General features: G+C 41.0%; 1 protein-coding gene across 6 annotated transcripts in view; it reads left to right on the top strand.

Annotated features, from left to right (window-relative positions):
• Positions 1–26,531, top strand: part of MTSS1 (MTSS I-BAR domain containing 1) — a 126,283-nt gene that overhangs the window by 6,809 nt on the left and 92,943 nt on the right. For all 6 annotated transcript variants that reach the window (XM_083874530.1, XM_083874534.1, XM_083874524.1 and 3 more), the window contains exons 2-3: positions 10,545–10,606; positions 13,304–13,377. In XM_083874530.1, coding sequence (XP_083730656.1) covers positions 10,545–10,606; positions 13,304–13,377 — 136 coding nt within the window. The remainder of the gene's footprint in view (positions 1–10,544; positions 10,607–13,303; positions 13,378–26,531) is intronic.

Raw genomic sequence — 26,531 nt, 5'->3', positions numbered from 1 at the left:
ATTTAAAATGAGTTAATTTGGAGCTTTCCTTCTCACTTATTTTCTTCCTCAAAGGTTTTACCACCAAGGCATTTGGATCATAGCTGATTTCTTACTCCTCTGCCTCCCAACAACCTGCTTGCTCAGGCAGTTGGTTTGTGTACACTGAAGTTCTTGCCTTTTCCAAGCAGCTGCAGTATCTTTCTGTAAACATCTTGGAGGGGGAGGGATTGACGTGCAGCAACGGCTGAAAGATGGTGCAGGAAGAGAGCCACTGCATGCCTGCCTAGACACTGGAGTTCAAGCAACAAGGCATAGCTGGCAACATACTTTGTCACAAGTGGTTTATATTTTAGGGACACATGCTTTCTTGATGCAAATATTCTTGTGCGAGCGTTAATTTATACAACTGCTGAACATTTGCTACATAAGTGTGTGCGGGGCTGCCTTATCTTGTGACATACCCAGAGCAAGGATTTTTAATATCTGTTAAGAGTACTCCATTGGACCTGGCAGGATACCAAGAGCTGCACAATAAGGTTTGTGAGGTTCTAAGTGTAGAAGGAGTTGTGCAGTGCTGCATGAAGCACAATTGACTGAACAAATGTTGAAGAACAAGAAGTCTGTGTAATTACAGGCTTAGTGCTGGTTAATACCTAACAGAGGGTGATATTCAGTGGAGGTTGCTGCTTCCTTCCTAAGTTCTGAATGTGCATGAACTGAACTCAAATCTTTATTATAAAATACCTGAAAAGCTCAATTTTTTTTGCTTTTTTTAAAAAAAAGTATAGAAGTTACAAGAGTTGATGGAGTATTCTTGTGAATTTGTGAATATCATCTTCTGCACAGCAGTCTCTTTTCAGCTTGTGAAGAACATTTTTAAGGTTCATGGTCTACCCAAAGACTGTGTGGTCTTGAAGATAAGCAGGGGGCAAAATAGGAGCTATATCTAAAAAGGCTTTCTGGTCTCCTTCAGAGTGTGCAAAGATGAGTACAGAGAAGTTTGAGTTAATATCATAAAGAGGATACTCTTCAGAATAATATAGTCTTTTTAGGCTACGTATATAGAAATGCGTTTTCCTTTTCAATGGTACATTTTTAATTTGAAAATTACATCTACCTTGATACTGTAAGGTGCCAAGCACTGCTTTGTTTGCTGGGATCTCTGCTGACCTTTAAGGACATTGATAGACTTCTTCCTGCTGGGCTGAGATAGCTGGAATGCCAAGACGTTTGGAAGGATTGGAGACAAAATGTCTGGTAGCTTTGTGGCTAAGCCCATAGCAGCTTTCATCTTCAAAGTGCTCTCTCTGTGACTTGGCTCCAAAGAATGGCTCCCACTTTACAGAAAGGCAAGCTATGGCTGCAGGTTTAGTGACTTATACTCCCTCCCCCTAGGACAAGAAGAAATTGGGTGCATCTACAACGTGGAGTTAATGAGGGGATGCTGTTTATGCTCCCAGTATAATAGGATTCTATCCTCACATACTTTGTTTTTAGTGATTAAGATGTGTTGCTGTTCACCCCTGTGATAACTCGGTGTTTGCAGGCAGAAGAGATGACATCTGAAAATGACTGATAAATTCTCAACAGAAATGTCCTGAACTCCTCCCCTTTAACTGAAACTACAGGACCTCTCTCAGTTTTTAGGGAAGAAGCCTGACTGGAACATCTTAACCATAAGCTGGTTGATCATAAGGAGTTTGTGTCTTGTGGGGTTTTATGTGAGCTCTTTACTTTTCACTCTTATGGTCAACAACCACAGGTGGTATGTAGTTGATTTGAATTCTAGGATGCCAGCTGGAGTACACTCACCCTTTAACAAACAATTCTTGCAGAAATCAGCTTGGGTTGGTGTTACAGTGCTGCTGTACTGATGAGTGTAACTAGAGACACTTAGTTCATGGTACAGAAAGGTTCACATTTGTTCTCATTTTGTCTTCCGATGAACTGCCACCATGCTTCTCACCCGAGCATGAGATGTATCTTTTTTTCTTTTCCCCACAAAATTCACATGCATGCTCTGTAATGTCTCTTAAGCCCTCTGTGTAGAGGCATAATTTGGATTTTTTTATTCATAAAGCTGTATTTGTGATGTCTCCTAACAATATCATTCCTGAGCAAACCACATAGATGCTCATTGCCTGTGAGCAAGCCAGGGGTCTGATTTGGAGCTTGAAAGGAATTATTTGTCTTTTCATGAGTAAAATGGAAAGAAACTAGCCTTGATAAGCATACTTCACCGAATGTCATGAGGCAAAGTTCAATAAACATTAAAAACTTGGGTACTTGGCTGCTCCTTTTTCCTAGTAAATACTTTTCTGGTCAGCTCAAGTGCTTGTTTGTAATTTGGGTCCTGGAGATTGTTATGACTGCTTGTGGGATGGAAACTGTGTTGAGTGGATGGTCAGAAATTAGGGTTTCTGCTTGCTTGGAAAAAAGTGATGAGACCCCAGTGGTGTTGGTGACATTACCAACACAGGGCTATTGGCTCGAGGCTATCCTGTGTAGGTATTAACTTGACTGACTGCCTCCTGATATTTAAATTATCTTCATTTTGATCCAGCTGAAATATTGTGGGTTTAGAAAATAGCTGCTGAGTATGCACAGTGGCCACTTAATGATTGAGTGGATGAAAGGCGGTATTGATGAGTCTCTGAGGAGAAATCTGCTGTTCAGGCTTGCAAACTTGTTCAGACCTGCAGTGAAGAATGTGTAACTAAATGCTTCCTCTGGAAGACTGCTTAATGTCCAGCTTTTTTAATGTGGCGTGGGATAAAAAGTCTCTAGAAGCTGTGGCTAGCTGTTTCCCACCGCCCCCCATGTCTTGTGAATAACTTCCTATGTTTAGAGAAGGAGAGACTGTATGTCTATGCATGGTGTGTTTTCTCACAGTATGAGTCTAACTTTTGTTTGCTAATTACCCAATCTTGGATTTCAACCATGAAGTGGCTGCTTTGGAGCTGATTTTCTTCATGTTATAAACCATGAAACTGAGCTGTGGACAGTACAGATTTGACGTGGTTCCTATTGACATAGAAGGAGGGTCCTGAGTTGGATTTGTGAACCAGGATGAGTTTTAATGGGTCCTTGCTGTACTACAGTTTGGAGTCACAGCCATAGAGCAACTGGTATCATCCACTGGGGATGTTTAAGCATGGGCTAATGCAGTGCTGGTGTTATTATAATACAAATTAAAGACTCTGGAGCTCTGACAACAGAATGGTACCAGACTTAGGTTCCCTCCCCCTTTAAATGGTTAGTGAGATCTAATGAATATGTATGTTCTTGCAAGGTAGTGCTGCATCTCAGTGCTGCTAAGGGAAAGTGGGTATTCTTTAGACTTCTTCAGGTGGTTTGAGAATGTAGAAAAAATGGGTATCTGTGTTGTTGTTGTTGTTTGGGTTTTTTTACCCCAGTGGTGTGAATACCCTTTTCTGGACTTTCCTGACTGGATTTTAGTCTTGATTTTTTTTTCATGTTATTACCTGTTTTCTTCATTGTCCTAATGTACTACTGAAACTAAAAACTAAGCAGTTTTGAACATACTAAACATGTGGTTCTATGATACACAGAAGAAATACTCAGTTGACAGGTTTTTTTAATAACATGAGATGTCTTCAGCAGTGTTTTGTTGCATAATTTTCAATGTTGTGATAATGTATCACCTTGAAAAGCAAAGCTTGGCATTCCTGTTTATACTATGCATGCTGAGGGAAACTAGTTTCTAATCCTGCCATTCTCTAAACAAGAGGCAGAAATAATGGAAGTAAATGTATGGATACAAGACTAATTTTAATTACCCCTCCTTTCTTTCCTGAAGGGCAGTTACTGGTTAAATGACATCTTATTCTGGTCTTTGAAGTGCTTTTGCTTTCACCTGCTTGCACTATAATCTCTTCTGCTCCTGTACCTGTCTGCTCCTCCATTCAGCAATGTGTGTGTTCAGCTCTTGCTATGAAATCTTGAGAAGTTCATGTCTTTTGCTGTTGATGCCTTTTTGGTTCTGACCCAGCACAAGCTGAGAATCCCTCTTGCTGATGCAGCTAAGCTCAAACTTCCCCTGTGTGTGGCAATACCTTTAGCTTAGAAATGAAGATGGGACTTTGAAGTCAGTTAATCCTTTTCCTTGTCTTGTGGGAGTATTTTTGCAAGACCTCTATACAAATGTGTTACTCTTCCTGGAAGAGTTCTAGTGAAAGGAAGCTGCCCGACCTTTCAGAATTGCCTGTTCCCTGGTCTCATAGTTGAATGGGTTGTGCAATCTGAAACTTCTCTGCTGAAGCCAAACTGATTGTTTCTTGTCCTGCACCACTGGAAAAGAGATGATGGACAGCATCAGGCTATGGGATGCTCTTGAAATCAGTATTGGAACCTGGCTGAGTTCTCATTCTGAACATAAGAAATAGGGAGTAGATAGGGTAGATTTAGATCAGACACAAATTGATTTATTTTACAATGAAGGTGGTGAAACAGTGAAAAATGTGGCCCAGAAAAGTTGTGGATTCTCCATCATTGGATATGTTTGTGTTCAGTTTGGATGGGGCTGAGAACAACCTGATTTAGTAAAAGATATTCCTGATCGTGATGGGGGCTTGGACTAGATGGTCGTTAAATGTCCTAAGTTAAGCTGTTCTGTGATTCTGTGTATTTGAAATGAGGTGGGTAAAACCAAAGGACTAATGGAACAGATTTTGTGCACACCTCTGTGTCATTATAAGGAATGAAGTCTTTATTGCCAGCAAAATTCCTGTTTCAGTGTGTTGAAAGATTTGAGACTTTAGATGCAGCTTAGAAACATTCCTGAGACAGGCTCTTGATGCTTTTTAGAGTAGAAAGAGACAAAGCCAACAAGCAGAGTTTTTGGGATGAAGAAGAGCAATTATGAACTTCAGGCAAGATGATGCTGATTCTGTGCTCCCCTGTATGTTGCAAGACCTTTTGTGAGTTGTTAAGGGTCTAGGCAGTCCTATCCATGAGCCATGGACTTGGTTAAATGAGTGGATTGTACAGGGGATGTATTAATGTTTGGTAGCACTTTGCAGCTCTTGCAGTTATGGCTGGCCAAGTGCTCTTTCACCCAGTTGACTATTGATTCTTCTAGAAAAAAGGAAAAACTTCCAGTGCCAAATGCTGCCTGAGAAGGGAAACTGACTGTCAACCATTGCGTCTTCCAATGTGTTGAGACGTCTGTGGCTGGAACCTTTTTTTTTTTTTTTCTTTTTTTTTTTTTTTTTTTTTCTGCCCCTCCTCCTTTTTCTTTCAGACTGTTACTTGTTTTCCTGTCCTCTCCTCCTCCACTCTTTCCTGGTTTTGTCCGTTAAAGGACTCTGGAAAAGTGGTAGTCTCTATGTGCAAACTGTACTTGTTGATTGCCATTTGTAACATCTGTGACCTTGTGTGGTGTTTAGCACAATAAAGTCTCTTTGCTTCTTGGAGGTAGTGTAGCAAATGCCACAGAAATGAGACATTCATAATAATCCTTGTGATTCTGTTATCTGGTAAAAATACAAAAAGCAATCTTTTGTTTCCAGCATAATTTACTTTGGAGGGGTAGGAGGACACACGCACAAGCCAAGTTACAATTTTTATTCCAAAAATAGATGTATGGCATTTGGATGCGTTACTAGGGCGTGGAGCTCTGTAACACTGGTGTGTGTGTTGCGTGTTTGGGACTCAACTTTTTAGCTTATCAGAGCTGAACAACAACACTGAGGTGGAGAAGTTCTAACTTCTGTAGCCTGTGTAGTTGTTGTTTTTTCCATTTCATTGAAGTCTTGCAGTTAGTCATTGTTAGTGCTTTCCTGGAAGGAGTGCAGCTCTTGGTTTGATAACCCTTGAGATAAAACCGAGGCACTGCTCTTGCCTGGTTCCTCTCTCTGTTACCTCTCTAGCTGAAACAGCCAAAATTGGATTTTGGATTGGCTTTACTGAAGAGCACCTCTCTGCCTCTTTCCCCCTGCCCCAGAAGTTTAAATGGGTTGTTGGCTGTGAACAGGATTCCAAACTGTTACTGCTGCCTTTGTACTTGATATTCCAGCAAGAGCTGGTAATAGGGCTTCAAAGCCTTTCTGATAAATGAAACCATTTAAAACAACACTGTCAAGGGTTTTTGAAGATGGAATGGGTCTTATCTATGGGAATTGGGTTGCATGGAAGTAAATTAATAAAGTAAGCATCTTTTTGCTTAATGGGAAAAAAGAGTTATAACTTCTTGGCAAAAAGAGTGACAGAACATTTTAAAACTGTCAGGCTGGTGATACTCAAGTTGTAATCTTAGATACAACAATCTGGGTTTCTATTCTTGCTATTAGATGTCATCAAGAACAATTTCAGTAAATAGGATCCTTTGCTGCAAGTCTACCCTTCCTTTTTTGACAAATCATTGAGTTGCTCATGTGTCTCTCTCTCCCACTCTGGTGTGGGATCTACTGGCCTGAAAGGAAGGGAAAAACTATCTTCTGTAAATCTTTTGTAGAGTTGCATTTATGTAGGGTGGTTGTTCTGGTTCACAAAAAAAAAAAAAAAAAAAAAAAAAAAAAAAAAAAAAAAAAAATTCCACACTTAAATTCTTTTTCCAAAGCTGCATCTTGGTGATAATTTCCTGCGCTTCCCTGGTGTGGTGGGCTGACCTTGGCCAGCTTCTTTTTATCTCCTCTTCCCTAGTGGGATGGAGGAGAAAATAGTAAGAAAAAGCTCAGTGACTGAGACAAAGACACAGAAATCACTTACTAGTTGTTGCCACCAGCAAACCAGACCTGAGAAGTTGAAATTTATTGCCAATTGACATAGATGTGAATGGTGAGGAAGGTGAACAAAAATTAAGCCATCTGCCCATGTCCCTGGCTGTGGGTGTTGGGTGGGATTTCAGGGAGTGATGCTGGCCCACTCTTTTCCCGGTGGCAGTCCAGGAGCTGTGGCTTTGCAGGACTCCGCCCAGGTCTGGGTGTTGGTGTCTGGCGCTTCCAGACACACTTGCTGTCCCCGAGGGAAAGTTGTTTCATGTCTCTAATTGTGGACTGGCTACCTGAGTGACAGGCACGAGGCACCGGTTTGTTTCTCAGCCCCGAGGCTCAAAGGTGTTTTCCAGTGTTTTCCCCGCCTGTGTTTGGCATGGATTAGCTGGGGCTGGGCTGTGGATCAGGTGACTAATCACCTCTACGCCCACTAATGAAGCAGTGGGGTAGGATAATGGCATGCTGCAGCTTACTGGTGACATGCTGGGTGGGCAGCTGAGCCCCACTGAGGAGCTCCATCATCCCCCCCAATGCCATGGACTGTCATATGGCAGTGGGGAACACCCATTCCGTGGAGGACAGGTCAAATTTCTTCTTTCAGTGAGGAAGAAATAATTGGACACAAAGTTATTTTGGGGAAAATAGTCCTTGGATTAAGCCTTTAAGAATTTTTAAGAAAATTATTTAAACAAACCCTCACCGTAATCGATTCCTGCCTTAATCCATGAGGAGCTAAATGGGAATTTGTGACCCAGAATCCTGCCCTAGCTCTTTCCTAAGCGTGGCTGGACCTGGGGGAGGCCTCCTGCTTTCACAGATAACACCAGACCTGACATTTAAAAGGGGAAAAATTATTTTCTTTATCAACCAGCTTAAATTGAAAATTGCAGGGGGAGCGGAGGAAACTCTGGGAAAGGCAGCACTAAAAATACCGTGTTATTACTCTTCAGAAGAGGCTTTATGTCTCAAAAGCCTGTCTTGGACAAAGACATCAAATTCCACCTGCTGTTTCTTTTGTGTTTAAATTGAGAAAGTAATACATGTCGAATCAAGGATGTGTGTGTTTTCCCACCAATGCTGACATTTCTCTTGATGCTGCTTTGACAACAGCAAGAGCAGTTTCTGGAGGTGAGACACAGCAGGGCTGCCGTGCTCTGGGTAGCACAGGAGGAGGTCCTGGAGAAGGAGTTGCTGCCCCAGGGCAGATGTACAGCACCAGTTTGATTCCTGCCATCTCCTTGGTTTGTCCCCGTAAGCATCACTTAAATGGCTTCCTAGGTGCTGGAGTTGGGATAAACCTCTGGTTGTTTGGTCTTGTGGAGTGGTAGGTGTTGAGCACTTTGGCTGGAGGTAGGAATGAGGGGGGTTTTGGTTTCAGCTGGGATACGGTGGTGGAAATGTTCTTTGAGAAAACTGAAAGGAGTGATGCAATTTAGTGCGTGACTTTGTGATCTGAGGGAGAGATGAGCTTGTGGATGCGGCTTCAGCAGGGAAAAGTGAGAGCAAATTATTCTGGAACCCAGATGAAGTACATGACTCTTGTTTTCTGCTGAATTCATTAGCGAGATGAAGATACGGCAAACTGAGCAGATAATGCAGGACTTTGTATCATTAATGTAAAACTGCTGGAAGGTTTTCTTTAAAAATGCAAAAACAAGCAAGAAAAGAAATCCACCAACAAAGGTATTAAGTCAGTGACATTAAAAACCCCAAAGGCTCAATTTTTTTACCTTCTGAAATGAGATCAGGTGCTATTGGTCACTACATAGGGATCCCAGGTAAACAAACTGCATTGATTTCAACCAAACAAATACAGCAAACTGTTAAATAAAGTGGGCTGTTGCAGCTTACTTGAGCAGGCTTGGTTTGAGGAAAAGAGCATTTTTATAGACAAGAACAACAGTTGTGGAAATGTTTGACTTTTCTAGTTTTGCTCTCCAGGCTGACCACAAAATAATAAAAAAAGAGGTTTCTTCCTGAGCTGTGTTTTAATAGGAGTGTGTTAAGCTTCCCTGGGAAGCAGCTAAACACAAACAGGGCTGGTGTCAATCTCCTGCATGCCATCAGGTGTGTTTAGCTGGATAATACACCAGTGGGATGGAAACATAATCAGCCTGCTTTGGTATCCTCTGCTTGCCGGCTTGCATTTTGCTGGAGAATCCCGTAAAGCCCTGGGCCCTGCTGGTGATTGTCAGGGCTTTCAGGGCTCCTGCCATACACATGAATTATGTATGCACAGTGTCCAGGTGACAGTGAGAGACGGGCTTCAGAGTAGGGATTGTAGTAGGACTAATAGCTTTAAGGAAATAGCAAATTTTTTTTGCCTCATTAAAAAATTAGGTTTCTTTCATTTTTAAAATGTCTGACAGTTTTTTTGCTTAGCACAAAGCACTTTGTATTCTAGGTCTTGCCACCCAGATAACTGCTATTCTCTCTTTCCCATTCTGTATTTCCCACTGGAATCTGTCATGTGTAGGGTGTAACAAGGTTTTATGAACACCTGCTTTGCATTGTTTGGGGTCTTTCCCCTTTTTTTTTCCTTCTAGCAAAATCCCCACAAACCTTGCTGAAAAATACAGGGAGTGGAGTACCAACAGGCTTCTGAGCAGGTGTCTGGGAGCTGCCTTGCCAGGGTGTTCTGAGGAGCTGAATTTGTCTGACAGCTTTTGGGAAAGGGCCTGTCTTTGCCCTGAAAACAAAGCACTGTCTCTCACGGCAGTGTGGGCTGTGGATTTTGTTTTATTTACAAAAAGCAGACCAAATTATAAGGGTGGATTGGGTTTGCTACAAGCAACTGCACTTGCTTGTAACCTCTTCCAGTCAGAGCTGGGGTAATGTTAGCCTTGAGGAGCTGCCTTATCTGGGTTTTATTGTGTTGTTGCTCTGGTAACAGCAAGTCTTATACCTTTATTAAAGGAAGCTGGGATATTCTATTTTACTCTCTAGACTCCAGTCAAAGGGAAGTTTTGAGGTTTCTTTCTACCGCATTTTTGCTGCTGGCGGAAAATTTGTACTTGCTCTACAGAGAGCAATTTCAGTTTAAAAAATCATCTTTTTGTTTGTTTTAGCTTTGGCAAATAAAGATCAGGACTTGCAAGAATACTTTGTGTCTATATTCTAAGTAAAACCTTGTTTTTTAATCCAATTAAAAAAAAAAAAAGGAGAATTCTACAGGAAGCTTGAGGTCAGGAAGAATTAAACCTTCTTAAGCACTTTGTATACACTCAGTGCCATGCTGTTTTATCAGCTCAATTCATTAATTGTCTCCAAGGCTTTTTACTGTTTTGGAAACAGGTCTTGCAGTGACAAGGCAGCCGTTGGGAAGGTTGGTTGTCTTGAGCTGTCACTGTGCTTTTCTGTGCCCGATTACAGAGTTATCTTGAGGCAGAGCTTGAGGTGGTCTCTTGGTCAAGACACACTTTTATTGTACAGGCTCTGAACCTGGTAAAAACACAGATGATCAATTGGTAAAGAACAACTGTAATGCTGCCTTTGGTTTTGGGAGCTTCTCTGTACACGCTGTTGCAGTATACTAGTACCCTGCTTTGAATGGGCTTGGTTTTTGCTGTATCCATCCAAAGGAAGGCATTTCTTTCTGCTGCTTCAGTTGAAATCCCTCTTGCCCGGTGTTTCTATTCAGAAAAACTGTAAAGCCTTATCAAGGATTACTGTTTCATCTAGATTCAGAAGCAGTTAATTTTGGTGTTCACAGATTAAGATTTAGTACCGTTTTAGTTATTGTTTTACATCTAGTTTAATTTGATCTATAGTATTAAAATCAGAATGCTCAAATTAAGTGTTCATTGTTGTGTTTTGTTTTTCTTGCAGGGAAGTTACCCAGTGTGGGAAGATTTTATAAATAAAGCTGGGAAACTGCAGTCTCAGCTTCGGTAAGTTTTTATGTTACACAGTCAAGATCCCCCACAGTTCCTTGGTTTGTGCAAACATTCAGATTAAATGCAGCTTTTGCAAGGATAATTTTCTAAGCAGGTCTGAGTAAAATTGTGCATATTTCTTAGTCAACACCTGCATGTAATTTTTTGAATACTACTACTGATGTTTTAATGTATTTAGAGAAATTCCCAATATGCCACCAGCTCTACATAGTAAGTATGAAATGAGTTAAATTTCATGGATTTTGATAAAAAATTTGAAATAGTTTATTGTTGTTTAGTGAGCACATGTTTGGAGTTAGGTCTGTGTTGCCCTTTCTATTAGTGTAGAATACAGAGGAGATTATGTTGGAAGTGGGCCCAAATGTTAAAAAATCTTTGGTAACCTTACCAGCATTTTCTTCAGACTTAAAAATGAAGGGAATTGCTTTGCTGGATCATACATTGGTAATTATTAACGTTCAAGGGTTTGGGGTAAACTTTGAAAATGGCATTCTGGGTTTTTTAAGATATGGCAGAAGTATCACACTCAGACCAATCCTACCTCTAGAATTCCTTCATCAGTAAAATTTTGTTTCTGCTGATACAACTACAAGCTTCATTTCCTCACAGCTCTCCCCAAACCAAACTCTTCTCTCTGCTCTATAAAGCAGCAGGTTTTTTTCCCAGCAGCTGTAGTATTGACAGGTTATTGGCAGTGTGGTTTGTGGTTCTGTGTTGCATTATGAACCATTCCCAAAGAAGCTGGGGTCAGCTTCATTTGCCCAGAACAGCTGGAATATGCTGTTCTGCTACACCCTGCCTAACATGCCACACTTGCATGTGTTTTTTTTTTTCTTTTCCAGCAATCATGTCACAGTGAGTATGGAAGATGCAGAGGAAGTAGAGAAAGAGGAGAAATGGAGAATTTTCCTAGCCTTTTGTACTCTTCAAACACAGGCCTTCTGGGATGGCATGAGGCATAGTTCTGTTTATTTCCCAGTCCTGTGGTGTTGTATTCAATCAGTGCAGTGCTGCAGGAACATGCAAGCAGGCAGCTTGAAAGCCTGTGTTCCAGGATTTGCTGTTTGTTTCTAGCAAATGTGAGCCTTTTGCTGCTGTTTCATTTCTGTGTGCTCTGATAAAGGAAAGCAGATGTCATTTGAGCTGGAGCCAGGTCTTTCTGGATCCTGTTACTGGGGAAATGGAACTTTGTTATTGGCAATATAATTAATAATTAACAACGTAGGACATGAATAACACTGTGACCCATGAGTTTGGAAGATGAACATCACAAACAGTGTTAAGGAAAATTTTAGAAGAGATTCTCTGGTTCCAGGGCCCAATATTGCTAGCTAGCTGTCAGGGTGGGGAGTTTGCCCTCCCTTTAATCTCCTGGACATGTGGAGAGTCCTTATGCATTTGCTTGGTCCTCTCACGCCTGGGGTGGTTTTTTTTTTCTGTGTGTGTTCAAATCTTTTGTGCTGTCAGTAGGCCATTTACTACACTGCCAGTTATGTCCTCTGTACCTTGAGCATATTTGGAGTGAGACTTGCATAAAATCTGACCTAATTAAGCAGTCCTGTGGTCTTTCTGGCCGAGGATCAGCTTCCCTGCAAGTCTGCTGGGTTTTTTGAGGTTAGCAAGGAGCTCTTGAAACAAAGTGAATATGGTAGTCCTTGTTCTGATTTTTACTTGAAAAGACTGACTGACAGGAGAGAGAGAAAATCAGAGTTCCAGTTAGAAAAGATGTGCAGAACCAGAACCATGAGGTAACTGTGGAGAGGGCACGATTGTGCTTTACCTGTAGAGCCCTGGCCTACTTTTCTCTTTAATTGGGTCACCCAGACTATAAACCTTCAGAAATCAGGACTGACCTGAGGTGTTTGGGGCTCTGGGGTGCACTTATCTAGAACAAACGTGTCTAGAAAACTGTAACTCACGTTTGCTGTCCACTTGAACAGATGTGTGAGGGCTCTCCAGACATGGAGGGAGATTGGGCTAGTGGGGTTGACACTTTGGATTGTAAAGTCTGAAGTTGTTGGTGTACCTCTCAGGAAGGGTCCTGCTTGGAGGAGCGCTAGATAAGACAGGGGTTTTGTTTATTTATTTATTTTTTTTCCCTTGAAATTGAGGGTTTTTTTTCTTTCTTTCCCCACTTTTCCATTTGTCCAAGAACTCCACACCAGTCAGATTTCCAAAAAATTTTCTGTTTCAAGGGATGCTCGTGCTCCCCACATGAAAAATGCATGAAATTGTTTGGCCAGGATCCTAGATAAAAGGGAGTTGCTGCATGTTTATTCTTAAAATAAGCATGTTCCCTGAAAATAGCAGTTGCTGTAATTTGTTCACTAATGGGCGAACTATAATGTGTGTTAGATTTGTTTTTCATGTTTGACTGCTTAATATTACTTCATCAGAGGAAATCAGCTAGAAGGAGGGTGGCTGTGCTCTTTTGAAACAGCACCTGTCCTGTGCAATTCTCAGCATGGAATTAGTGTGGCTGCCTCCAAGTCCATAGTGCTAGCACAAAGCCAGGAAGGGATTAAGAAATGGAGGAGGGAGAAGGCTAAGTTCAGATATAAAAGAGAATACTTTTTGTGGTCTCTGCAAGTTCACAGAGTGTTATTCTTTATAAGCCTAAATGTTTTTGGCAGTAATTAAATAGGCATCAATGAGACACTGCTAATGTTTTGTTATCTGTATGCATTTCAGGACTACAGTAGTAGCAGCTGCTGCCTTTTTGGATGCCTTTCAGAAAGTGGCTGACATGGCTACTAATACACGTGGTAAGCAGATGTGTCAATATTGAGTTTAACAGAATGCTGTGTGGTTTGTACCATTTGTCGTAATAAAAAGAAGTCTTAACTTGTTACATTGACAAGCAGATCTGTGAGACATCTGTTAGATGGACTTGCACTTTGAAAAAGTGGCACGTGAAAAAGGAAGTTGTCTTTACTGGAAAAAAAAAAAGCTGGAAACCTGTAATTTAAATGTGTCATCAATCATGTGAACACTTCTTAATTACCATTTGAATTATACGTTGATGAATAATATTTTAGAAAGCAAGATTTACAGAAATCTGTATTCACTGATGCTTCTATACCTTGTGTAAATGTAAAAGGCTTGATACTCAGCTGGAATAAATAACCCCAGGGGCTGCTGGAGACAGAGCAGATACTGGCTGATGCTGTGGCCTTTGGGGTCTGCCACTGATGATGACAGTGACGTGTACTTATATCTTTGAGCAAAGACTTTGCTTGTCCTTCCCCCTTAATTCTGATGTTTGTGGTCAAACTGAGTTTTCCTGGGCTGTGGGCTTCTCTGCGTAGTAGTCTCAGCTTGTTGGTGGGTATGGAGAGCCAAAATAGTGCAGCTGGCATTGTTTCCAGACTGCTGAGCTGGAAGGACACAAAAGGCTGCTGCTCTCTGGTGCTGGATGCCCAGTGACCAAGGCATTGTGTGCAGATGTCCCTGGAGTGGTGCAGGGCATTCCCCGTGGTCACTGTCCTTGGACTGCTGCTGAAGAGTAAATCCAGAGTGCAGATAAATTGCTGCTGAGGGAGCAGATCTTGGTAACCTCTAACCTTAAAGGTTTTGTAGCATTTTTTAAAGTCCCAATGTGCTGTTGACTCTTGCCTTGGAGGGTAAGAAATTGATATTGCTGACATGAAGGGTGTTCATTCCCGTTAGCAGAGTGCAAGCTCAGTCAGACTTCTCTTACCTCTGGCTAACAGGAGTAGTAGCAGCTGCTGGAGTGAGCACCAAGTCATAGAATGAATGACAAGAGGGAAGAACACATCTTTTTCCTGTCTAAAGCTAATATTTACATTCTGATAAGAATTTCCTCACTATATGCATACCTACTGTAAATTATAGGTAATCTCAAATAAAATAATAAACATGACAGAAAGTGGAATAAACTAAGGATGAGACCCAAGGTAGAACTTAACTTGGATTTCTAACATCTCCTTCCTTCAAGCATGTTCTCTTCTCTTTCTTCTGCCTTCCCCAAGGGGAAACAAAGTGAACTACCAAAATCCTTGAGACTTGTCTTCTAGCTATGCTGGCAGGCTTATAGGACTTGCATTGAGATACCAGAATGACTGAAACTTTCCCACTCTGAAACAAAAATTGCTTATGTGGGTTTTTGAAGGGTATTTTACACTTTCTGCTGTGTCCTGTCTTGTCTCTTATCTCTTATAACACATCCTTTACAAAAGGAGCTCTGTGAACCCAGGCATGCCAAATTTGTATAGCTCCTCTGTTCTGTCTTCTGCCTTCCCTGAGTGAAAGTATAGAAGGCAATTTTGGTTTTATTTTTAGAAAGTGATGTTCTGGGCAATGATTCAAAACTCCAAGTTAGCTGGTGGTTCTGATCTGCCTCCCAACGCATCTTCTGTTTGTGCCCATTCAGGTTTATCCCTGAGGTTGCACTTTGGTCCTTTAACAAGTACAGATCATTCCACCTTGCTGTGGGCAGGGATAAACACCTGTCCTCAGAAAAGGTGATGGCAAAAATCCCTCTGACTTGCGAGGGCACAGTTCAATAAAAATCTATTTTGCCATCATTATAGGGAATTCTATTCCAAAATGGAAACAGAACAAATTTAGTGTTTTTCTTATCTGATGTGGGATTTTTAACAGGGTCTCAGTTTTCCCTTTGAGGGGTTATCTGAAGTGAAAAATTCTTTCCTAAATTTTGCCTGTTACTTACCCAGTTTATAAAGTTATATATCTGATTGTCTAATCAAACATCTGGCCTGTTCCATACTGTTTAGAGGGTTAACAGGTAAACCAAAGTTTACAGTTAACAGATTAACCGAAGTCAGACAAGTTCATGTTCAGTTGCTGGAGATGTATGGGATTTGTGTAGTATTTCCCATGACAAAGGCAGGGAAGTTGGTGTATTTTACATCATGAAGTTGGTTTATCACTGCATGAGCCAAATGCCTCTTCTGGGAACTAACTGTATATGAAAATGCTGAAGCAGGTGCCTGCTCTGGAGGGGCAGCATTAGTTCCTTGTAGGACGACTGAAGTGTTGTGAAGCTGTGTGCTGCCTTTAATTTGTAATTGCTTGTAGTTCTACAGAAAGTGGCTTGTTATTTTAAGACTCACTGATCTAGCTGATGAAAGTGTTTTATCAGTCAACAGAAGAACTCTGGCTACTCTTTAATCTGTCTGCATCAGCATTAACTTTGAAAGAAGCAGAAGTGTTTGCATGGATATTCATGTCCACATGCAAGGGGAGACAATTTTCTTTCAGTCACCAAGTGTTCAAGAATGAGAGCTTATTTCCATCATTGCCAATCTGTGTTCCAACTGGTATCTTTACCTTGTGTGCCATTACTGCCATTCCCAAGCACTGTCGTTGCTCTTTTGGTGCATTGTTCTCTCCATGCCATTTACTTCCTTCTGATCCTGTGGTCGTGGCCATGTTAATCTTCACGTTCCCATCTGGAGCTCACACTGAAGGCATAATTGGAGCTCTGCCTGTAGTAAAATCTATGATTGGATGAGTCAGATAACCTGTACTTTGCTGTATTTTCTTCCCTTTGTAGCTTCTAAAGCAGGAAAAGCCCTGAACGTGAAGTACCTGATGTTTTGTGGTGACTCAATACACAAATTAATTTCCCAACTGGCTCATTTCAGCTTTTGCTTCCTTCTTGCTGTCTCTCCATTTAGATGAGCATCAACCCAAAGTTGTCTCTTTTTTCCTCGGCTCAGTTCCCTTGGTTCAATTCTTTGATTTTAGCCTGACAGGGGAAAACACAGAGAAACTAGTTCTGATGCATGTATCACCAAAATGTTACATTTCTGTGGGTCTGGTCATCTGAGAATCATCATTTGAATGGGGCAGATTGTCAAGTTATGTTGCTAATTTAAAGTAATGCTAGCTGTACAGCAGTGTGTGCTGTTCTTCCTGGTATTGGAGATTTTTGAAAATAAAATTCCTTCAGATGATTTGATTTTCGAGCTCTGACAAAATAGAGACATTTATGTAGCAGTTTTTGTTATTCAAGCTGCATCTGTTTGGCATACAGCCCAGCAGAACCCGGTAGTCTGCAGTGGAATCTCTATTATCTCTCACTATGATTATTAAAGAGGATGCTTACAAAGTATTAAATGAATGAGGTATTTCAGAATACCTTTAAATCCTCAATATACCTGAAATAATGTAATAATAACTCTTGAATACCTTAAAAGTAAAGTCTCCTTTTGAGGAGACGTGTGCTCATGAGTTTTAGTTCAGGCTTTTCTGTAGGAACATCCCGGGATACCTTAGTTGGGCTACATCCTTGGGTCCTTTGGTGTCCCTTTGTTTGTTGTCTCTCCACCCATCTTCTAGCTAATCACTGTCTTCCTGCCTGCCATGCCTACATCTTAAAGACAGCTTTCATTCCTGTTTCACTTACAGGTTTTATATTTTCAGTATTTCTTGCCAGGCAGTCATATTTGTAAGCTTTTCTCCTGCCTCATCTTTCCTGACACTTTCCTTACATGGCTTATTTCTTTCGATATTTGAGATTCTGAATGCTTTTACCTGCGTCAATTCTAACTGAAGCATGGAAGAAATTTAAATCTAATTTCATTTAATTTCTGTTTACCTGATCATTTGTGCAATAAAAATGTATTCTCTTATGAAGACAAGAACTGTGCATCCCAAATACTACGTGTTTATATGTGATATATGTTTATAAGTTGGCTTTCAACAATATGTAAAAGGATGTGTGTAAATTGCTTTGTTTTTTTTAGTCTTCTTCTGCCTCTGCTGCATTTGAATGTCCTTTGTAGATAAGTACTAGAGCTCAGGAACTTGAGAAAGTAGGTGTGAAAAGTTGCTCCTAGTGTTACGAGGGAGATTAATATGAAGATATGCACGCTTCTTCTGTATCCACTTAATACACCATCAGCAGCTTCCGTGGATAAAACCCTGCCCCAGTCCTGCCTACCTGCATCTGCACAGGTGTAAATTAAAATTTATGGAAAGATGATCTAAAAGCTTTGATTTACCCAAGCTTAAAATTGATCTTCAAAGTGAGATTTAATGAGGCACCCGATACTCAAGTCTTGTGGTTTTTTGTTTTTCATTCATATTGAAGGGTTTTGCATATACATAGGTGTGTTTGATATTAGCAGATTAGTTAAATCACTTCAAGAGGGTGTCAGTGTATCACACAGCTTTCTCTGGCCAGTTGGATTCCATGGGTTGTAATGCTGTTTCAAGTTCCCTCTTGGCAAGTGCTACTAGAGGTATATTATCCCTGCCTTTGGTAATTCTGACATCTAGTACGTTTTCCTTCTCTTTCATTCTACAAATGTCTGAGAGGATTTTAAGGCAGTGCAGAGTTGCAGGAAATTCCTCTTGAGTGGGAGACCTTCTCTGCTGGAGTGTGGGGCTTGAGATTGGGGTGGATACTGTGGATAGTCAGCCAGCTACCAAGGGACACTGAGTAGATTTGGAAGCAAAACTCAGCCTGTGTCTGCATGGTATGCAGCAGCAGCAGGGTACCAAAATCACCACAGTAATTTTAATGTTACCCTTTTGAGGGGCAGGATATATCAGTATGGATGAAGTGCTACATTAAAGCACTTGCACTTTTTTCAGGCCTCATTGAATTTCAACAGCACACAAAAATGTTAATACGGTTTAACACTTTTACTTACAAGGTTAAATTTGATTAATATTTGTGAGTGTCTACATTAGGTAGCTCTTTTATGGCACTACTCAATGACTGCTCTTCATGTTTAATTAGACTGCTTAATATAGTACCTTTGCTGCAGATCAGTGTTCCTGGGCAGACTCTGCATCCATGTTGCTCCAGGTAGTATGTAAGTACCCCTTCAGACAGTCCATAGTCTGGGTGATCCATTAATCTATATTGTATGTATTGAAGTGGTTTTCCAAAGTGACAAGCTGCACAAACTGTTGCAGGGCTGGAATTATCTCCCAACTTATGGTGACCTCCCAAGTAAGTGTGAGCTTGAGGCTTCCTGAACCAGTATCTTGCTCACTGTAAATGTGGCACAGTGTGACCCAACGTAGGGTAATGTCTTGGTGCTAAAGCAAAATGTAGTGGACAATACTGAAAAGTGATTTTATTGATTTATTTATTTTCATGAGGGGAAAAAAAAAAGACGATACAGAAGTGAAGCCTATGGAGGAGAAAGACACCACAATCTACAGCAGTAAACTTAAAAGCTGTCTAACATTTTTGAAACAGACTGCTTTGCTCCTGGCTGTGGACTGGGGAGATGTGATGGTGATCCGTGCCTAATTTCAGAGTGAAAACAAAGCTGGTCACAAGAGGAAAGGCATTCTCATTGTCCAATTCCTTTGTCTTTCAGACTCCTCTTTAATTTCAGATGCTCATATTCAAATAGCAAAACCTTCGTTTGAGCTTCCTCTCAGTTAAGATATGACTTTGTAATAAGGACTTATTTGTCCTCTGGAGGCTTTGAAGAAAAATAATAGAGTCCAGACTTTTTCTTTGTGAAAATTGGAGGGAAAAGTATTTAAATGAAATGTTCAGTCTTCAGTTATGTTTTCATGAGGATGATGTGTGAGTGCAGGCATTGCAGCATAAAAAAATATTATTTATTTACGCCTTATTTTTTTTCCTTGAGGTCAAGACAAAATCTAGCTCAGGGTCATTGACAACATTTGTGCTGATTTGTCCCTACCTAAGGAGAAATATTCAGGGCAATAGACAAAAATAATTGCTATAATAACTTATATAGTCAGATGCCCCTTGATACAGTGCAGAGTGATGCAGGAGTGGAGTTTGCATTTGCCCTACAACCCAGTATTTTTTTGAGCTTGCTAAGGTGCTTACTAAAAGACTGAAATGTTGTTAGGAAGGGGAGTAAAGCCACCAGGTGATTGTGTGTGCTAAATAGAAAATTTGAATGCAAGACCAGCTTCGACGAGGGAGGAAAAAAAAGGATGAGGGAGGAAGAAGCAAACAAGCTTCTTTAGTACTTCGTCCAAGGAGTGGGCAGGTGTGTTAAGATAGGAGTGGCTGGACTTTTTTACATGACTGAATATAAGTCTGCTCACTATCATCTGAATTGGAAATCTTTGGGAGTGTGGGGAGGGGGAACAGCTCAGAGTTAATTTTTCATACACTTGGTTGTGGTTCTTTCTCTCTCCTTACTTATACAGCTGTGTTGCTTTTAGGAGGGTAGAGTATCAGATCCTGATTTTTCTGCAGGCTTGGGATGGATGGATGGATTGATTGTTGTTTCCAGCTACATGATGAATTTATATCTCTGTGGGCATCTTCACGCAGAGCGCTTAAGCTTTGGTAACTAAATACTGGTTTTGTAGCCATAAAGAGTTTTCTCTGTCTTGGCAACAGAACCAAACCTGTAATGTCTCAAACATCCAGTTCGGGAAGTAATGAGGATAAATCATAAGTGGCTCACTCTAGGATTTCCTTCAGATAATTTATTAGTTTAGAATCAAAGATGCAAAAACATCCTTTTGATGATGGGATGTGGATTTGAAAGTGGAGGTTGAGGTTTTGGTTGGTGGTTGGTTTTCCCAGTGTAGCACATGCTTCTGTGGTGGGAGATCCCCTTTCAGGCTAATTCGGGCAGCCTTTTGATGTGATAAATTACTGGTTGGCACATAGTTACAATCCTGTAGTGATCACAACAAGAGAGTTGTTGCAGCTCTTACTTATTTTTAATCTGTCACCAGATGGGTAGCAAAGGTAGCTGAAGATCTGTTCACATTGAGTTTTATTTAGTATCTTTTTTATTTGCCAGACCAGAGAAAGGGAAGTTCTGTATGGTGTGGGAAGAGAATTAGAAAATCAGTTCAGTCTAAGCAAGGTTTCTGTGAAGTAGGATAATGCCTCTTGCCTCATGGACCTTACCCCTAACAACTTGTGGAGGCTGCAGAGCAGTTGCTGAGCTTCTGTGGCCTCATGCTTTGGGCCTCACAGCTGTCTGGAAATGCAGTTTTGGGGGTTGTCCTTTTGTTGATCACCTCAGTGGTGGCTTCCAAGAAGTTGTGCTGGTGAAGTATCAGATTTGGTGCTGTCAGCTGGGTTTTTGCAAACTTGCCAGACCTCTAGGGATGTGAGTGTGGACCTGACTAGTCCTGCAGTTAAGTCAACCTCATTGCACCCCAGTCCACGTGTCCTTGAACCACTTGTGAAGTTCTTTGCAGTCAGCAAGGCAGTTTGTGCAAACGCTGTGATATAAAATGTGTGCTTTCATTTGGGCTGTCTTCTCCAGTTCCTTCAGTCTGTTCCTACTCTGGCTGGACAAAAACTGTGTTTGTTTCTAATGACATAAGAGAGCTATACAACAAGTGAAATTACGAATTGCAGCAGACTAATTGCAAGTGGAGTGTCCATAACAATGGACTCCATCTAATCATTAACGAAAGTAATTTTCAGAAGCAGCAGTGACATTTGCATTGTCTAACAGGTTTGGTTTTTTTTTCCTCTCCATAATTCAGGCTGTCATCCCAGAAGGATGCTCTTCCACGCATTTTTGTAGGTGTCAAGGCTGTAGATAGTATATGTTCACTCTGTGTGTGTCCATGCAAAGTAGTGTTCTGCTGCCAGGTGATTTACTCGGCGGTGTGATTCATCTCATGTTTGCATACCTGCTGCTTCTCGGGAAGCAGTGCATGCTCATGGTAATAATGAGGTCTTGCTTAAAAATAGATCAGCTTCCTTCATTTTCTTGTCCTTCTGTTTGCTTGACGATTTGTCGGGTGTTGCCAGCACAAATGTTTGTCCCTGTTGCTGTGCAAGCTGTTCACCCCTTCCCTCCTTCTTTCACGTTAGTTTACTTCAGTGAAGCAGTTCCCTGCTCTTTTCTTCCCTGGCTGATGTAGTAAAACCTGCCCTGTGGATGCTTATGAGCTCATTTAGAGAGGTGGGGAAGAGTCCCCACTGGTTCTTGAATTCCAATAGAAAACTAAGGTCTGCCTGGGACGAGAAGTGCATTGTGCTGTGTGTCTTCCCTTTCCACTCCCACGCATGATGGAGTCCAACCTGTAGAACTACTTCTGAAAAGTTAAAATAATATAATTGCCTCACTGTTTCATTTCAGGGCTCAGAGTCCTCCCTCTTGTCTTTGTGTTTTCTACAACAGTTTTTTTCTAGAAATTAATCTGTGACCTGCCCTCCATTCAGATTGGTTTTTTGGACAGGGTGGAGAAGGAAAGGAAGATGGGCTGTTCTGAAAGGAGCCCTGGGTTGTGACCTGACAGCACTTCCTGTAAAATGTTAGGACTCTCTGTACTTACATACAAATCTTAAATCTTCCTACTGCTTTGCTTGTTTTGTTTTCACATTGGCTTCTTGCATGTAAAAACGAGTACAATTTCCAGTCTAGTGAAGCCATTGAAAAATACTATACCACCTTTCTTCCAGCAGCCATCCCAACTCAAGCCTTGTGGAAACCACTTCAAAAACAGGAGCAGTGGCAATTGTGTGTGTGGGCACAGCGTCATGGGGTGGGAGAGGTCTGGGTTTGTACAATCAGCCCCTGCAATTGTTGTGAAATTCTCCTCTCCCGCAGCATTTATTACTATGTAAAATTGAAATCTGCATGATTTCCTGCTGTGAGCGCCTGTGCAGAGGGACTGGTTTCTATAGTAACTAATATCAAGGCGCTGGCTGGGACTTCAGTTTGGAGCAGTATTTGAGGCTGTTTTGCAGTTTGGATGCAGCCCTGTGTGAGTACTCTGTGGATGACAAACAAGCAGTCAGGTTTGTGCTGCCATTACTACAGTAGTAGTGCTGAGCACCTCGGCGTGTACGCTGAGGGCTAAAAATAGACATTTCGCAAAATGGAGTTGGAGGTGAGGAGGAGGGATGTATTTTTCCCTAACATCACTCCCCTCCCTTGGCAGAGCTGCCAGATGGAAACACTGAAGAATACATCAATGAGTGTTTGTCCTGGAGTCACTTCAGCCCACCCTAAAGTGAAAGATATGTCTGGGAACTGGGTCCATTTTCTCCCAAGGGTAACAGCCATTGGTATTGCCATTTTTTCTGTTTTGAAGCAGAGCTGGTGTTTGTTCTGCTGAGCATGATAAATTGCATTGTTAATGTGTTTTCATCTGCAGGACCAGCTTCTGCTCTTACTTAGGCCCAGACACACCTGCTTAATGTATTTGGTTTTGCAGGGTTAAGTGGGGGTTGGAGTGTTGAAGCTTGGCTTGTAGAGCCTGTAGGCTTTCAGTGTGCTGGGCAATATGCAAAGCCTGGTTTGCACCATTTGCAATTAGTCCAGAAAGACATAGTGGGGTCAGGTGCATGAAAATGAAACTGAATCTTCTATTTAGGCTGACCTTAAAAACTTGACTCATATGATGGAGATGAGAAAGGAATGCAGTACAATGCTTGCTGTCCAGCCAAGTCCTCTAAGTACAGAAACTTGACTTAGGCAGCAGCAATGGTTTGGTCTCTTTTTTCCCCACCCCAGTAGTTTCCCAAATTGTGATGAGGCTGAGGTTGATCTCTGAAGTAAACTTGGGGCATTTATTAAATAGTCCAAAGTGTGAAGGTGTCATTTTGTATGACTGAAGGTGGTTTTTCCTGGCTGTGCTAGGAAAGGAGATATTAGTCACATGTGTCTTTCAAGCCCTCTCCCCCCAGAAGCCAAGTGTCTCTGAGGAGATTGTATGTCCTGTGTACCTGTAAATACAGACATGTGTGCACACACAAGGAGTGCCATTTGCTCAGCCAGCTCAAGGGGAGCCTTGACTTGGCCATCCTCAGAGCAGCCTCTTACTCATTTGGTATTTAGGGATGCTGGAGCAGGCTGAGGAAAGTGAGTGTAGAGAGGAAGAAAGGTATGGTGGACTAAGAGGAGCTGGGTGTGTTGTGCTGGGAATATTTAGGGGACATCTGGTACATATCCATGCAAGGGTGAGGGGTTTTATTTTTAAAAAAATCTGTTCAGACGGGTCATTTTTTATATTCACTGTTTACGTATGTAAGTCCATAGTAAAAGTATTACAGTGATTTTAAAAAACTCAATAAATTACTGGATTAAACTATTTGCGTCAAGAGAGTAATGATGCATTTGAATAATCTGAGACAATTTGGCACTGAGATATGACCGGATTAACAGTTTGAGAAGTAGAATTGGAAACTATCATTTAAGAATATAATGACTCACGTTTCTGAGAAATACCATGTTCACCTTTGTCCTTGATTAGAAGTAAAAAAATATTCCTTTCTTTCAAGCAGGTACTAAGCAGAGTGCTAAAATAAGAACCTTAGAGTAAGACTTTGTTATATTTACACAATACAGTGATGGAAGTCCAGGACATTGAGTTGTTATAAATAAATAAAATCCAGAGTACATTTAGTAAATGCTTAAAGTGCATATTGTGATGGATTATCCCTGTTTTTAATGCTTGTTTCATTTTCTGCTAGTTTGCAAAATCACTGGAGTCCAAGAGAGCACATTTCTGTTCGATGCTGTTGTGGCTGTGTATCCATTTTAAATCTAGGTTGTCTTGCATGGAGAATAGCAGCTCTGTGTGAGTGTTAGTCACTTTGGTTCAAAGGTAAAGAGTTCATGTGTAGCTCTTCTGGAGCTGCTGCAGAGGCAGGAGCCTTGGTTAGGAATACAGTCAAGGGAATGTTTTAGCTATTAAGCTGAAATGTAGCTTGCTGCTGGGGAAATGAGTGTTGTCACCAAGTGTGTGCCGTGATGCAAAGCCCTCCCCAGACTGTTGGGTTCAAGTGCACAGTGTGTGCTCAGGACAATAATTGATTTAGACGAGCAGATTTTAATCTTTCATTGTAAGCTTGAGGCCGCCTTCATCCAGAGCTATAAACTCCATTTTTCTCGAGCTGCACTTTCACAAGTCCTTTAGCTGTTCTCTCTGAAGTGGCTGCCTGTTTTCAGAGACTCTTTGTTCTTCACAACTTGTTTTCTTTGTTGGCAACCTTACTAATTTAACATGGCTTTCAAAATTAAGAGTGGGAGAAAGTGCCTTGTTCATGTATGTTCCCAGCTGGGGTGAAAGTACTAAACTTGTGGTGTGCATCTCTAGAGACAATGAAGAAGCTGGTTGAGATGTTACTTTAGGGTGACTTTATGCACAGTGTAATTAAGCTTAAAGTTTAGATCGAAGTATTTTAAAGCAAATGTGCTTGTTAGAATGAAGCTTTCTTGTTAAGGCTTTATGTTAGCATTAATGGGGTCTCTCACAGGGAAAAAGCTAATGCCTTCAGAAGAGCATACAGCCACCCATCTGCCCATCATGAATATTGCTAGGGGTTTTTTGAGCCTAAGTGGCAAGAAGTCTGTCCTGTCCTCTTAGGTTGGTTAATGAAGGCTAAAGCTTGGTCAGTTAAAAAAATTCATCTATGCAATATCCTTTCCAAAGCCCCTTGTCTCCAATGTTTTGATGGTTGCCTAATCTGTTTAAATTGGTCTGAATTTCAGTCTCTCTAGAGTTTAGTTTTTGAGGTCATGATTGTCATGGATAAAGCAATGTATGTTTTCTTGTTAATGCTTAACTTTTGTTTACTTCAAGTTAGTCATAGTTTGGTTTCAACTTATTTTCACATGTGATTTTTTTTTCCTTGTTTTCCAAAAAAGAAACCTGGACTCAAAATTTCTGCCCTCTAGGTCTACCCTAGGTGCCCTCTACCCTACCCTACATAAGGTGAAAAATGTATGAATAGCTTTCCTTAAGAGAAAACATCTCTTAGATGAAAAATATTCAGCATATAAAAAGCTTCTTGTGACCAATGGGAGTAAACATTAAACATTGATGATGCAGCTTTAAGTTGCATGGAAACAAACTGGGGCAAGTCAGTTCATTTTACCTTTGATTCACTGCTTCCAGCCGTTAGGAAAGGTTGAAGGGACACAAGGCAAACAGGAGTCTCTTCCTTTAGCTTCTTCTTGTAATGACACATTTTGCCTCAAACAATAGTTTAAGTAACCATATGCATAAAATTCGTAATTTATACAATTTAGATTTTTTTTTTGTTGTTTCTTAAAAGCAAGCAATGCGATAACAGCAATTTACATAACTACAATGATTTGTAGTTAAAGGGGGATCTAGTTCTCTTTATTGGGAGAATAAAATAAAGACTTGCAAGAATAAGCCTGGATTGTAGAGGTTTTGACATCCCTCAGGATGGAGGTGTGAAGTGGTAGTTTGACCCCAAGGCTTGGATGCCAGGCACTTCTATTTTGTATGACCTATTTATAGCAATGAGAATTTCTTTTGGTCCTAAGATCTGCAGAGTTTGTTCAAGTCACTTGGAGATCCAGGGTGAGATGCTTCTTTGGAGATCAGTGTGAGATGCCATGTAATTCCTGCAAAGCTACTACATTAAAAAGGGAGGGAGGGTCTGTATTTCCTGGTACCTAATTCCTTCAGTGATGCTATTTAGGATCCTAGCTGTGCTACTTTGCATGCCCAGAACTATCCCAAAGCATTACTGGGACTGGGCAGGTGGACAACTGTTTACAGGACCCAGGGGGGGCAGCTAGAGTTTCACACTCCCCCCACTTTCTTTTTCTTTTCCTTTTTTTGAAAGAAGTCTGGGGTAACTTGTTTCCTTGTGTTTTGTGACTCTGTCTGGATTTCCCTCTCTGGCTGGCTTAGTTCTGCTTTGCAAAGGCCATTGTTTGTTTTTGTTGGAAAGAGGTTTACCTGTGGTTTTTTTTGTTTTCTTCTTCTGTGGGTTTCTGTGTTTTTTCCTATCTGACTGTGGCCCTGCATTTTTTCTGCAGCATTTTCAGCATATTTGCATTAAGATGGATGATTTGGAAATATGTGTGTGAACAGCCTCATTTTGCAAGAGGATTGGTAATAACAAGAGATGAGCAAGATGCGGGTTTGATTGAATGGGATTAGGCCTAGCTGAAGTTATGTTACTCTTTTCTTGATCCCTGAAGACTTCAAGTGCTCTTCTTGCAGCACATACAGACCT

The sequence above is a fragment of the Zosterops lateralis genome (genome assembly GCF_965231275.1).
Source record: "Zosterops lateralis genome assembly, chromosome: 1".
NCBI lineage: Eukaryota > Metazoa > Chordata > Aves > Passeriformes > Zosteropidae > Zosterops > Zosterops lateralis.
The sequence above is the reverse complement of the archived record's forward strand: the minus strand, read 5'-3'. Positions and strand labels throughout refer to the sequence as shown.